Below are 15,261 nucleotides of genomic sequence, written 5' to 3'. Positions count from 1 at the left end.
GTCTAAGAGTTGCTTTTGAATACTTCAAAAATCAGGAATGTGGGGAGATAAATCAACTGTGAGGAATCTTGATAACTGCTGGATGTGAGTAATATACAAACTATTTTCTCAACTTATATATATGTGTGAAAATTTTCAATGGTGAAAAGTTGAGAGAAAAAAGTCTACTTCTTACTCTGAGAATCAGAGAAGTGAGTTAATACAACAGACATTAATTGTGAGCCTCCTATGGGCAAGGTCCTGTGCTAGACCTTGAGGATATAAAGAGGAATAAGATACAGGCCCTGCTTAGAGGAGTCTGAGAGATAATTCATCCTTCCCCTTTATGGCATTATAGGTAGTGAAGGAGAAGATAAACAAGGAAGATCCCAGTAAGAACCCATGAGCGGGGGCTGGGTTTGTGGCTCAGTGGTAGAGCACTTGCCTAGCATGGGTTCGAAAGGACTTGATTCTCAGCACCACATATAAATTAATTAATTGATTAATTAAAAGATCCATCAACAACTTAAAAAAAAAAAAGAACCTATGAGGGAGCCAGGTGCAGTGGCACACGTAATCCCAGAGGCTCAGGAGGCTGAGCAGGAGGATTGTGAGTTCAAAGCCAGTCTCAGCAAAAGCAAGGTGCTAAGTGAGTGTTAACTCGGTGAGACAGTGTCTATAAATAAAATACAAAATAGGGTTGGGTATGTGGCTCAGTGGTCGAATGCCCCTGAATTCAATCCCCGGTACGCCCCCCCCCCAAAAAAAAAAAAGAATCCATGAGGTGCTGAAGTTAGGGTTGTAGCTCAGTGGTAGAGTACTTGCCTAGCATGTGTGAGGCACTAGATTCAATTCTCAGCATCACATATAAATAAAATAAAGGTCAACTGACAACTAAAAAAATATTTTAAAAAAGAACCTCTGAGTCAGAAAGAGCTCACCAGGTAGGAGAGGGAGTCAGGAAGCTCCCTCATGTGTATGGTGGTAGTTTTTTTGTTTTGTTTTGTTTGACATAATGGGGATTGAACCTAGAGGTGTGCTACCATTGAACTACATCCCTAGTCTTTTACTTTATTTAGAGACAGAGTAATGCTAAGTTGCCTTAGTCTCCTGAGTAGCTGAAATTTCAGGCATGTGCCACTGTCTGACTTAGGGAGCTCTCTTGATGTGACAGGTCAAGGGGGTAAGGGAGAGAAATAAAGAAGTCTGGTCTGAGGCAGGATGAGACTGAGGTGGTAGAAGGACATACAAGAAGTATGCATGGATAGTCAGGGTCTGAAGAGCAGATGAAAAATGAGTAATATCTCCTTACTCAGAAGATAACAGTAGTAAATAATGGTACTCTGAGAGGGAAAGAGTAGGTAGAAGCTTGACTCTCAAAAGATACAGAGAAAGAAGAGAAGCCAGAAGAGGAAAAAGTGATGAGGAAGAGAGGAATAAACAGATTTTTTTTCCATTTAATGACTGAGGAAACTGAGGCACTGGGGAAATAAAGAACACTGCCTAGCTAAGGGCTTCCAGATGACAACCATTGGCTTGTACCTGTGCAGGTGGGGCAAGTGCTGGCTGTAGAGCCTTTGGAGGCTCAAAGAACTGCAACTTGTCCATTTGCTTCTATGTTGAGGCCCTGGGACAGTGGCATTAGAGTTGGGGGCCAAGCATGGGGACTTGTGTCTGCTGTCATCCTGGAACCAGCACAATGCCCTGAGCTGCTCCAGTCTCTTCTGGGACTCCAGCAGCCTCTGCTTCCTGATGATTCTGTCTAGCTGGAATAAGACCTTTTTACGCCAGATGTTCCCTTCTGCTGCCCGAAGAGCGTGTCTCCGCAGGAGCTGCAGCTGCACCAGTCTCTTCTGTTTTGGGACCAGGGGTGATGGTGGAGTATCAGGATGTGTCTGAAGCCAAGCATTAGGTGCCAAAGAGGCCTCAAGTGCTTTCCCTGTGCCACAGTCTTCTTGTTGCTGCTGTTCCTGTAAGCTGTACAGCCAGGATTCTTCTCTGAGCAGCCACTGCTGGTCTGGGAACCAAAAACAGCAGAAAGAAAGTCAGCGCATCGCTCCCTGCCTATGGCTGCCTGGGCTCAGACATATCCAACCAGATTGGACCTGTGTAGAGTAAAAGTTCTGGCTAGAGTTATGTGGCAGAGCAAGGGCTACAGAGCCTCCTTACCACAGGGGAGGGAAACAAAGACCCCTAGGCCTCAGTACAGTAGTGGGCACACATTAGGGCAGGCAGAAAAGTTTGGACAAGTGTGTCAATAAAAAAGAATGAGTAGGAGGCCTGTCATTCTGAGGAACCATAAAGAAGTTAGCTTCCTTCTTGTTTTCAGCCCCCATGGAAGAGCCTCTAGTCTCTCAAAGCAGGGAGAAAATACCTAATACCAAAGAGTCCATCAAATCACCAAGAAAACAGAGACTGCAAAGAGCTATGGAAACATAACAATGGAAGAACTAGGTAAGGCAGAAACCTGAAATGGTGGGTACTTACTGTCTTTAGTTTCCTGGCTGATGTAAGCCTGGTTGAATGCCAGTTCCCTTTCAGCTGAAATCTGTCCTGCTAGGATTCGTTGCCTCAAAGCCTCCACACAGCACTGCTGTTGCTGAATCTGGGCTCTGTGGGATCTCTCTCCATCCCTCAGTGGCTGGTGATCCTCATCATACTGCTCTTCCAGTACTCTCCTGTGAAAAAAAGGGGTTCGGGTTACCCAAACAAAACAAGCTCAGGATAAAATGGTGGCAGTCTAAGTCGCTCTGAGAGAGCCTCTGAATTCAACAGGGTAGAGAGGGCTTTAGACTTCTGGTGGCTTGGGACAAACAGGCATGGTGTCACAGGCAGCTCATGATGTCACAGTGCAGGAGGAAGAACAGTCATTAGACTAGCATATTCTTAGAGTTGTGGGTTTAACAGAAACATATTCATTTTGGTTAAGGAAATCCTAAGGAAAGTAAACAGATTTTTTTTTAAGACAAAAAAATTCTAGCTATATGGAGAAGCTCTGTCCTAAAAAAAAAAAAAGAAAGAAAGAAAAAGAAAAAAAGAAAAGCAAAAAATAAAAAGGTGTCTGCTTAAAATCCCTGTGAAACTCTGAGTACTGCAGAAGCTCCAGATACACTAGGAGGGAATATCCAGGGATTACTACTATACTTCCACACCTGGAAACAGAACCCCACTGTGATCTGGTAATAAGTAGCCACTGATGCAGACATGAGATAATTTATAGGCAGCTATATCTCTGGGTGTGACAGGAGACCCAGAGGACAGCTGGTCTCCAGTAAGGGAAGTTCTTAGTAAAGAAACCCTAAAATAGGGTGTGAATTTTAGACTGTACCATACCTCTCAGTATGGTACATACTAACGTATTTACTGGTGAAACATGTTATAGATTTGTTTAGCTCCAAGTGAGGGAAAGTGAGTGTGGATATTAATAAAATAAGATTAGCCATGAGTGGATACTTTGTGTTAAAATTTACCATAATAAACAATTTTCAAAGAATATTTTATTAGAGTCATGCTTTATTCTGCCCCAGGTTCCTGCATGATCACTCTGAGAGAACTAGAGAATGGGAAAAAAATCTTTGCCATCTGCACCTCAAATAGAGCATTATTATCCAGGATATATAAACAATTGAAAAAACTTCACACACACACACACACACAAAATAATAACCTAATCAATAATGGGCAAAGAAACTGAACAGACACTTCATAGAAGAAGAAATATAAATGGTCAACAAATATATGAAAAAATGTTCAACATCACCAGCAATGAGAGAAATGCAAATTGAAACTACACTGAGATTTCACCTCACTCCAGTCAAATGGCAAATATGAAGAATACAAGTAACAATAAATGTTGGCAAGGATGTGGGAGAAACCGTACACTCATACATTGCTGGTGAGACTGCAAATTGATACAAGCACTCTGGAAAGCAATGCAGAGATTCCTCAGAAAACTTGGCATAGAACCACCATTTGACCCAGCTATCCCACACCTCAGCATATACACAAAAAACTTAAAATCAGCATATACAGTGATGCAGCCATATCCCCAATGTTTTTTTTTTCCTATCCATCAAAGTTTTATTGGATAAGGAAATTTTTTCATCTTATTTTTATTTATTTATTTTAGTTTGAATATCCATATATATTTTTACATATATATTCCTATGTGTTTATATACATTCTATACATATGAATATAATATAATGGCAACTAAATCCCTGATCATACATTTTCATATATATTCAGTTACATAATCATAAATTATAACTAATACAAATTGTAAACAACCATATTAAGAGAAAAATAGCTATATACAAATTTATATCACATCAATGTTTATAGCAGCTCAATTCACAATAGCTAAAATATAGAACCAATCTAGGTGCCCTTCAACAGATGAATGGATAAAGAAAATGTGATATATATATATATATATATATACACACACACACACACACACACACACATATACACGCACACACACACGCATGCACACACACATGTGCACACACACAAATGGATTCTTTTAAAAATACTTTTTATTTGTAGATAGACACAAAACCTTTATTTTATTTATTTATTTTTATATGGTACTGAGGATCAAACCCAGGGCCTCACATGTGCAAAACAAGTGCTCTACCACTGACCTACAACCCCAGTCCTATACAACGGAATATCACTTAGCCATAAAGAATAAAACTATGGCATTTGCTGGTAAGCGGATAGAACTGGAAACAATCATGCTAAGTGAAATGAGCCAAACCCCAAAAACCAAAGGCTAAATGGTTTCTCTGATATGTGGATGCTAACACACAGAAAAGGGAGGTGAGAAAGAATAGAAGTTCACTGTATTAGACAAAGGGAATGAAGGGAAGGGAGAGGGTGGGAGAGAATAGGGAACACAGTAGAATGAATTGGACATAACTTTACTATGTTCATATATGAATAAATGACTAATGTAACTCCACATCATGTACAACCACAAGAATGGGAAGTTATTCTCCATGTATGTATAATGTATATAACTACATTCTACTGTCGTGTATAACTAAAAAGAACAAATTTTTTTAAAAAATAAAATTTCTGGGCTGGAGTTGTGGCTCAGTGGTAGGGCACTTGCCTAGCACATGTGAGGCACAGAGTTCAATCCTTAGCACCACATAAAAAATAAGTAAATAAAGTTTAAAACAAAATAAAATTTCTCTGAAAGCAGACGGCTTCCAAGTACTGCTACCTTTGCCTGGGTCATGCATGTTCTTCTTTTATATGAGGACTTCAAATGCTTTCTGAGGGTATCTCCACCTCATTCAGGATTCTACAGGAGCCAAGCGCATGAAGCTGGAAGCACTGGTGGGTGCCTAGAGTTCCAGCTACTCAGGAGACTGAGCAGAAGGCTCACTTTAAATTAGGAGTTCAAGACCAGCCTCAGCAACACAGCAAGACTCCTATCTCAGTCAACTAACTAATTAACTAAGAAATAAATAAATAAAAATAAAGAAGCCAAGTGCATGGGTGCTCCAGGATGGGGATAGCAAGGGAGTTGTTAGGAAGAGTCAGATTCTTCCAGAAGCTAACAAAAAGCAAGAATTAGGTCTCCTTTACTCAGTTCTCAGCCCTCACTATACTCCCAAGTTGTCCTGTCAAAGGTTTGGAGAAGCTTATTTATTGGTTTGATACTGGAACCAGGTGTCAAGTAGTATGAGCATGATATTCTAAGGGATTCATCCTTTTTGCTATAGTTTGGATCTTGAATGTCCCTGCAAAGGTCCCCTATTGAAAGCTTGGTCTACAACCCATCGTACCATTGGGAGGTAGTAGAACCTTCAAGAGGTGGGGCCAACTGCAAGAAAGTTAGATCATTGGAGGCATGCTCTTGAAGGGTGATATTAGGACTCTGGCTTCTCTCTCTCTTTGCTTTTTGGCCACTATGACATAAAGGCTTCTTCCATCACATGATCCTACCATGTTATACTATGCTGCCACAAGTCTAAAAGCAACAGGACCAACCATGGACTGAAACTTCTAAAACTATTACCCAAACAAATCATTTTTTGTTGTTGTTATTGATACTGGGGATTGAACCAAGGGGCACTTTACCACTGAGCTACATTCCTCAGTTCTTTTTATTTTGAAGTAGGGTCTTGTTAAGTTGCTTATCACCTAACTAAGTTGCTGAGGCTGGTCTTGAACTTGGTATCCTTTAGCCTTAGCCTCTGGAGTCACTGGAATTACAGGTGTATGCCAAACATAGCCCAATCTTTCCTTTATAAAGTTGATTGTCTTCAGGTATTTTGATTCAGTAACACAAAGCTAACATACCACATTATGTAACAGAATGAAGTCACAGATAGTATTAAAACAGAGGTCCACAAACTATAGTCTGTAAGTCCTATTTGGTTTCTAGTCTGTTTTTTGTAAATAAAATTTTACTTGAATATAGCCATGCCCATTTGTGTTTGCATTGTTCAAGCTAGGCTGCTTTCTTGTCACACTGGCAAAGTTGAGCAGAGGCCACATGGTCCACAAAGCTCTTTATGGAAAAAAATTTCACCATTCCTGACTTAGAAGAAATTAAGATTTTTTTTTTTTTGCTGGAGATTGAACCCAGGGGCAATTAACCACTGGGCCACATCCGCATCCCTTTTTTGTATTTTATTTAGAGACAGGATCTTGCTGAGTTGCTAAGTGCCTTGCTTATCTGCTGAGGCTGGCTTTGAACTCATAATCTTCCTGCCTCAGCCTCCAAAGTCACTGGGAGTTCAGGTGTGTGCCAGCTAGAAATTAAGATTTTTGTAATGTAATCTTAAGAGATCAGTGAAGGATGTAAAGTAGAATAAATAGATCAGGGGAAGAGAAACTGGAAACTATGATCTCTTTCCTGGAAAAGAGGCTGTGAAGCAATTCAGTGCTAATTGCTGTGGGCAAAAAGCCAAATATACACAGTAGAACATATACAAAGAGGAAAGGTATCCTTTATCACATGTGAAGTAGAAGGATAGGGATAGCAACCCGAACTGAAAAGCAGCTAATGCCAAATAAAAGAAACAGTTAATGTAAAACATTTTATACATGAATTTACATGTATCATGCCTGTATTATTATTATTTTCTAATCATAGAAATGGCTGAATTATAAGCATGGGTCATCCCAACCATAATACCCACACAGATTACCAGATGCAAGAGCAGAGAGGGGATCCGTATTCTGAATTCCTTGATGTTACTCAGTTTCCTTCTCTGTCTGTCTCCCCAACCCTCAGAGTTACAATCTGATTCTTCCTAAAAGAGAGCTTCCTTGTTCTTCCTATATGAAAGTAGCAGCTACAACAGCTTTCTTCATAGTAGCAATAGGACCTGCAGAGGGGAACTGGGATGATCACCATAGACATAGTGCATTTACCCAAGATACCACACACAGGATTAGCCAGAAGAGCTCCTCCACTAAGCACATCAGTCAAGTTCCCAGAAAGCAACTGAAAACAAAAATATCAGTCTTGTGTTAATGTATATAGGTACATCACCAAGGGTAACTCTTCATTACCCACCAGGCAAAGAACCTCTGTCCCTATCAGATGACTTCCCTTCATATTCAGTGGCTCTAGCATCCCCTAAGCTACTAACTGGCCACCTGCTTGCCAGAACTTCACTGTACCCTCTGTTTTCTGCTCTGACAGCCCTCCCCAGCTGCAGAAGGGTCTGGCAGTTTCTGCAGCAGAATGTGGTAGTGTCTACTTACTAAGGCAACAATAGCAGCAACAGCAATGACAACATTTAAGATTGGGTCCTCAAAATTCCAAATGGGAAAATGCCAAGACAATAGGCAACAATTTTCAAGGACAAATTCCTCTCTGGTCCAGATCATGGATGTGAAGGAGAAAAGAAGGGCAGACTGGCCAATTTTTTCTGGCTCTGTAGTCTGCTCCAGCTCCCACAAATGCTCATCCAGATAGATAAATGAGAGCAAGCAAGCCTAGGATAAGGGGAGGCTTTGGAGCCATGCCCATCCAAGGCAAGAGAGACTCTCATGGAGACAGAGCCACAAATCCAGACTGGGAGTCCAGCTGACAATGTGCATTTTTCTCTGCTCTTATAGGTTTCTCTCCCTAGACCCTTTGTCAATCACACTTGAGCACCACACCACACTACCTGCCCAGGGATGGCACACAGATGCTGGCTTCAGAAGCTGGGCAGGACCAGCCTAGCCTACCAGTTCCTACAGCTGATGTTGAATGGTGAAGGTAAGTAGGTGGGAAAAGTCTTGATTCTGAAATCCTCCTCTGTCCTCTAAACGAAAGCGACGTTTTAAAAATTAAAGCATTACACATAGTATTTGGGTTCATTTTGACAAAATCATACATGCAAGGAATTTTATTTCAGTCCCCATTCCTTCCTACAATTCATGCTCCCATTCTCCCTTCTCTACTACACTATACTTCCTTTCTTCTCCATATACATGAAGGCGAAATTCAAAAGGGACATTCTTGGTGTTACTGAAAGGTCATGTCAGTGTGTGTGGACTGGAAAGCCATAGAAGAGGCAGGAGACCACTGGGTACTCTGGGCTGGATAAGTCATCTGGCTGAGATGGGAGGACAAGAAAGAGAAAGTAAGGCAGCCTTCCTGGGAAGCCTGTCCCCAGACCCTCCTAGCAATTGGGGCTATGGCTGTCAGTACCACGCGCACATACTCGCTCCTTCAATCCTTCACAAGGATTCCTGGGAAAGGGATGGCAATATCCTTACTTCGGAGATGAGGAAATGGACTCTGGGGTTCAGTGAACTGCCTAAGGTCATACAGCTTTTACGAGGTAGGGCTAGGATGTGAACTCCAATGTATCTCTTCCACATCCACAGCCTTTTAAGTTTCAGTATTGCTCTCTGTTCACCTCTGAACTCTGGGAAAACCCAATCTTTAATGCATCTTCCCAGTCAAAGCCTTACCTAAAACAAGGTCTCCTTTTGATATTTCACTACAAAGAAGAGGCACCACGCTGACAAAATAAGAGCTCTGTCCTCAGTCCTGAGTTCCCCTTGGCCTTGGTACTCTTCACCCTGTGCCATCTCTCCCAACCATTTACCCTACAAAGCCCTCAGTTACTCAACTCTGCGATCATCCTCCCTTAAACCTTTGTCAGAACATCCTTCAATCCCAAGCAGCCCTCCTATGAGGACTTGCCTATTGCTCCTGTTTCCACTGTTTCTCAATCCATCATCTCTCACTACCAACTTTGGACCCAAAAACTGTGTTCCTCTGCCATCAAATGTTGCTGGCCTGAGGAAAGAGCAGCTGGATCCCTCTGAAGGGACCAAGAGCCATCAGAACCTGCCAAGAACCCTGAGCTCAAGGTGCTTAGTAGTTTCCTTCCTGACACCAGTGATTTCATAGGCACTGAATCACCTGCTAATATTTTCTATAGGAAATTCCAAAGGCAGAAGTCACTTGGGCTTATAGGAACAGAAGAATTACCAGTACTAAACCCATCAGGTATTTAGACCCGGGAAGGGGATTCTATGTAGAAATGGATGAACTGTGACTATGAAGTAGAAAAGTAGTTGCTTGCTATCAATCACATACAAAACTCTGACTCAAGTCTTTGCAGTTAAAATGCAGGTGAAGTGGATTAGAGCCCCCAAATACTTTCATATTATTCCTGTAGTTCCTGCACCTCTTATGCATACTTTTGGAATTTTGGTTATGAGAGAAAAAAAAGGATTGTCAGTCACATACTACCTTTAAAAACTCAGGGTAAGTCATAAGTTCTAGAGGCTAACTGACATACACAATGAGCTCACACACAGGCCAGAATTTAAAGGGTAAATTCAGAAAAAAGGAGGTAAATTCAGAAGCAGTATCCAAGATGTCTGCAAAAACTTCACAATTAAATCTTGTTGATGGGAAAGTGGCCATTGGAACATCAAATGATATACATCTTTCAGTAATGAAGAAAGGTGAAATACCAAACAGGAAATAAATGAAGGCCAAGGCCACTTTTCTGTCAAATACAAACTCAGAGGCTCATTCAGCATCATAGGATCACTTGCCCAGATTGATTTGGAGCAGGCCTCACTTAGACCTGGGCTGCTACACCATTTACTGCCCTGCTCTGTGTTGTAGTAGACCAAGAAGCAAACATAGGAGGTTCTACATCAGCACAAGTAGCTGTTTCTCACCTTTCCTTCCAAAGTAAAGGGTAGAGACTCAGCCGGGAGGCAGTGACATCCCCGTCCAAGTCCAGCCATTCCAAAGAGCCACTACCACCAAAAGTCTTTCCAACCTAGAACAAGATAAAAGGCACAGTGAGTCTACCATCCTCCTCCTCAGCCCAACAGAATAGGACAAAATTCAAGCTTCTCCCTTAAAAAGAAGAAACAGAAAAACCAGAAGCAACCTGGAATTCACAGCCATACTGACCTGCCTTTGCTGCCGCAGGATAGCAGCCTCTGCTGGGTGGTAGAATTGAAACTTTTGTGCTTTCCCCAGTGTTATAAGAGCTCCTGCAGTGCAGACAAATGAAAATTTCTTTCTTTCCTTTTTAAAAATATTTTTCAGTTGTAGTTGACACAATACCTTTATTTTATTTATTCATTTTTTTAATGTGGTGCTGAGGATTGAACCCAGGGCCTCGCATGTGCCAGGAGAGTACTCCACCATTGAGCCCCTGCCCTAGCCCCAGACAAATGAGAATTTCATCAGAGCACATTTAAGTATATAAATTGGACAGGATACTCTTTTGTGAGATAAAATAATGCCCTCAACAAGTTGATGCTTTAGCTGAGTTGATATGTATTAATTATATACCTCACAACATAGGTATTGAATTAATAAACAGGAGGAGCTATTGTCCTCTAACAGAAAGCAAGAGGAGTTCCAGGTGGAGTAGTCAAAAATAGCTTCACTGAAGAAGCAGAAACTAAAATTCAGTTTTAAAATACAAAAAAACTTGGATAGATTAATAATACTAGTGACAATAATAAAAACAGTAATAATGACAATGGCACTCTTTACTAAGTGCCAACTACTCTGTTAAGAACCTTACAAGGTGGGGCTGGGTTTGTGGCTCAGTGGTAGAGCACTTGCCTGGCACATGTGAGGCAGTGGATTCAATCTTTAGCGCCACATAAAAATAAATAAATAAAATAAAGGTATTGTGTCCATCTACAATTAAAAAAAAAAAAAAGAACCTTACAAGTATAGGGTTTCTTCAATCTTTGGAATCCTATTGTTATCTCCATTTTATAGATGAGGAAATGGAGGTTCAGAGACTTTCCTAAGGACACAGAGCTAACAAACACAGGCAAAAATTTCAGAGAGTCATTCTTCACTCTCAGGTCCTAGATTGAAGAGAATCATGTTAGGAAATCTTCAGGTCTTTGGGTGCAGAAGGTAGGTGATTCATCTTTAAAGCCTGCATCACTGAACTCTCTGGGCCCTTAAGAGATTGGGGTTGCTCCATCCTTCATCCTGGAATAAACAGGGCTGTAGACAGTCCTACCTTGGGTCAGACGGCAGGAGGCAGTGACCTCACGGCCATTGACTGTGCAGCATGCCCCCTGAGCAGGCCGGAGAATGACTACCCCACAGGTGTTGGTGATTGTGCAGTGGTCTCTCTCAATCAACGGACCCTGAAGGACTACAGAAGGGTTGGGGGGGTCACTTGGGTGGGTGGGGGACAATCCAGGGAAATACCTCCTCCAGTCTTATTATGGGATCTGAATCCAACATCCATAAGATTTCATATCATAAAAAGAAAGGAAGAGCTACCACCTCAAACCACCAGATCTAAAATCCTACCACTGTGTAGATCTTTAAAAGTGTAGTAACAGAGAAGCAGATCCTTAATACTTCAACGATTCTGTTCCTTTAAAAACATCATCATATTCCTCTGAAGAAATATTTTAGGCACAAATAACTGCCACAAGTGTCAGGCCCCTGTGTGATGTTACTTACCAATGTCCTGTTCTTGGTCCGAGTCAATCCTTCCAATTTTTGTTATCCCCTCCTGTGGGGGCAAAGAAAACTATTTTAATAAAACAAAAAGTGATGCTTAGCCTTAAAGGAGAGTCCATTCTTGAGTATTATCACTGTCTTCACATTCCAATTTTTTCTGTACCACTTCTCAACTTTGGTGTAGGTGGTTCTGACTCTCTGCCTACCTCACACTGCAGCCCAGAAAGCCCAAAAGAAGGTGGTGAGGGTGGTAGACAACACAGTTCTAGCTATTTGCAAAGTTGGCAAACTTCTTTATGTCCTATAAGTTGAAGCTAAGGAATAGCCAGTACTGGCCAGATATTCTCTAGTCAGAGGAAGTAGGCATAAAGTATAGCTTTCCCCAAAAAAGGGCTAAGATTAGTGTGGTCCAAGTTTGATCAGTAAATCTTAAAGAGACAAGCTTTTAATGAAGATTTATGGAAACATAGAATTATTACCTTCGTGGTCCACAGATGAAGTTTAACAGACACCAGATTCTAAGAAGGATAAAGCACAAATAGGAAAAAAGCACCTCTAGAATCAAAAAGAACTGAAAGAGAATATAAAAGAGTAGAGGGAAATTGGAGTTAGTATAAACAAATCATGGGTTAATAGAAGACAAGACAACCTTCTAGCCCTTGGAGTATGTCAAATCTGCTTACAACCACAGAGCTCTATCTGGAGCAGGCGGCAACGGCAACAAAGATACTAAATTTTAGATGCATCTTTATCATTTACTGAATAACCATTCCCAACATTCCAGGTATTATGCTGAGTGCTTTATAGACATCATCTTATTTCATTCTTTAACAACCTAAAACAGGTACTATTGTCTCCTTATAGAGGAGAAATCTGAAACTCATAAATTGCCCAAGAAACCCACATATTCAGTAGGAGAGCTATGACTAGAATTTAGATCTTCCTTGATCCTATACCCTTGCTTTTTTGGACTCACATACCACCTTCTCAGTAACATGTTTTCATAGAGACTAGAGTTATCTAGAAGGCTTCACTGTCAGCAGCAAGAAAGGGAGCTCCCCCAAAATAACTTGTGAGAAGAAAGAATTTTTGGAGGTAAAGAATTTTGGAGGTACCTCTGCCTCTCCTCCCTGCATACACACAGCCAGAAACCAGCCTTTTCCTGCTCAGCAACTGAGGATCCAATGAGTCAATAGATGACAGTCCTCACAAACTATCTTATTTATTTACTTTTTAAATTTTGTTTGTGGTACTGGAAATTGAATGCAAGGGCACTCTCCTGCAGGGAAGAAACTACCGAAAAAAGATTTTGCATCTTAGATAACAAGGACCTGTTTGCTGCTCCTTCAGCCTCTTTATGCAGGGAACATTGGCAGCAAAACAGCGAGTACAAAGTATCAGTCACCTATGCTCTACCCATCCTTTCTTAAGCCCCATCTCTATCCAAAGGAACTTTTCAAGGTGACCCAAGGGAAAAAGGGATTTCAGGGCATCACCAGGAACTAGTTCCAGATCTGTAACTAAGTTAGCAAAGCAAATAAAAATACAGAGAATTTTGCTGGGCACAGTGTCACACCTATAACCAGCTGTTTGGAAGGCTAAGGCATGAGGATCACAGTTAAAGGCCAGCCTCACAATTTAGCAAGACCCTATCTCAAAAATAAAAATTTTAAGGGTCTGGGGTTGTGGCTCAGTGGTAGAGCAATTTCCTAGCACATGTGGGACACTAGGTTCAATCTAATAACCAGATAAATAAAATAAAGATACTGTATTCATCTACAAAATATTTTAAAAATATTTAAAAATTTAAAAAAGTTATTTTTTTTTTAATTCTAAAAAGGGGTTGGGGTGTGGCTTAGTGGTGGAGTACTGTACTTGCCTATCATGCACAAGGCCCTGGGATCCATCCCCAATACCATAAAACAACAATAACAACAAACTAACAGACAATCTTGGTCCATTACAATTAAATCATTACCTAAATCAGGATCTAAATAAATTAAAAAAAAAAAAAAAAAAGAAAATGAAAATGAAAAAAATGGGTACATAAAATGCAGAAGTGCCAAGATTTAGAACCAATCTAAAATATCATCATATAGGTCCAATGCACCATGGGAGCAAAACCCTCACTAGATGCCAAATAAAAAATCAGCAATCTGATAATCACTCATCTCCAGGAAATTCAATTAGCAGACATGGCCCTTCACCTTCTGATGCTACCCTAAGCTTTCCTACTTAACATCTAACTTCATCTGCATACTCCATATCCAATCAATACATCAGATCAGTTCTACTCAGTGACCAGTTTAATGGATCTGATCTCTTCCCCACATCTCCTATGATAGTTCAGGACTAATAAATGGATTTATGCCCTTTTGGTATTTAGATTTATTGTTAAGATAAAAGGAGACAGCCACTTCTGCCTGAGGCATTTCACTGAAACAATTTATGCTCAGTATGCCAGAAAAAAAGCTACTTTACCTTGTAGACACACAGCCTCTGCTAACTTCCCTAGGGGCTTATCCTAAGAACACAGATGAGCTTTCATATGCACTAAAGCAGCAGAAGCCTAATTTCTCCTAGGATAACAGAAGCATTACATATCCCCATAAACTCTTTGTTCTTTTTAAATGTCACCTGGGGATAAACAGAATAGAAAATGGATTTTTCAGTGAGCACAGGGAGGGTGACTGGTGAAATGTGTTCTTCTACCCATATGAACCGTCCTCCAACAGAAGGACATATTTGCAAGGACACAGCATAAGGCTCTATCTACCATGGGTCAGTAACTTTTTTTTTTAAATGATGCAATGTGTTTTTTGACACAATACCTTTATTTTATTTATTTATTTTTTTAATGTGGTGCTAAGAATGAACCCAGTGCTTCACACAGGCTAGACAAGTGCTCTACTACTGAGCTATAATCCCAGCCTGGGTCATTAACTCTTAAAACTACTTCATTTTAATCTCCAGGATATATAAAGAACTCAAAAAACTTGCCACCAAAAAAAAAATAACCCAATCAATAAATGGGAAAAGGAACTGAACAGACACTTTACAGAAGAAGAAATATGAATGGTCAACAAATATATGAAAAAATGTTCAGCATCTCTAGCAATGAGAGAAATGCAAATTGAAACTAAGATTTCATCTCAATCCAGTCAGAATGGCAGTTATCAAGAATACAGACAGCAATAAGTGTTAGTGAGGATGTGGGGAAAAAGGTTCACTCATACATTGCTGGTGGGACTGCAAATTGGTACAACCACTCTGTAAAGCAGTGAGATTCCTTAGAAAACTTGGAATAGGGCTCAGGAGACGGAGGCAGGAAGATC

General features: G+C 40.6%; 1 protein-coding gene across 5 annotated transcripts in view; it reads right to left on the bottom strand.

Moving 5' to 3' along the window:
• Positions 1–15,261, bottom strand: part of Stard9 (StAR related lipid transfer domain containing 9) — a 135,322-nt gene that overhangs the window by 25,845 nt on the left and 94,216 nt on the right. For 4 of the 5 annotated variants that reach the window (XM_046460746.2, XM_046460747.2, XM_058584725.1 and 1 more), the window contains 6 exons: positions 11,927–11,978; positions 11,472–11,609; positions 10,391–10,473; positions 10,150–10,253; positions 2,467–2,657; positions 1,522–1,996 (listed from right to left, as the gene is read on the bottom strand). In XM_046460746.2, the coding sequence (XP_046316702.1) occupies positions 1,522–1,996; positions 2,467–2,657; positions 10,150–10,253; positions 10,391–10,473; positions 11,472–11,609; positions 11,927–11,978 (1,043 nt within the window). The remainder of the gene's footprint in view (positions 1–1,521; positions 1,997–2,466; positions 2,658–10,149; positions 10,254–10,390; positions 10,474–11,471; positions 11,610–11,926; positions 11,979–15,261) is intronic. The other variant, XM_058584724.1, reaches the window with a different exon arrangement.

This window comes from Marmota monax, unplaced genomic scaffold (assembly GCF_021218885.2).
Source record: "Marmota monax isolate L192 unplaced genomic scaffold, Marmota_monax_Labrador192_F-V1.1 WCK01_AAM20220418_F8-fsc00001, whole genome shotgun sequence".
Lineage (NCBI taxonomy): Eukaryota > Metazoa > Chordata > Mammalia > Rodentia > Sciuridae > Marmota > Marmota monax.
This window is presented reverse-complemented; position numbering and strand designations above follow the sequence as displayed.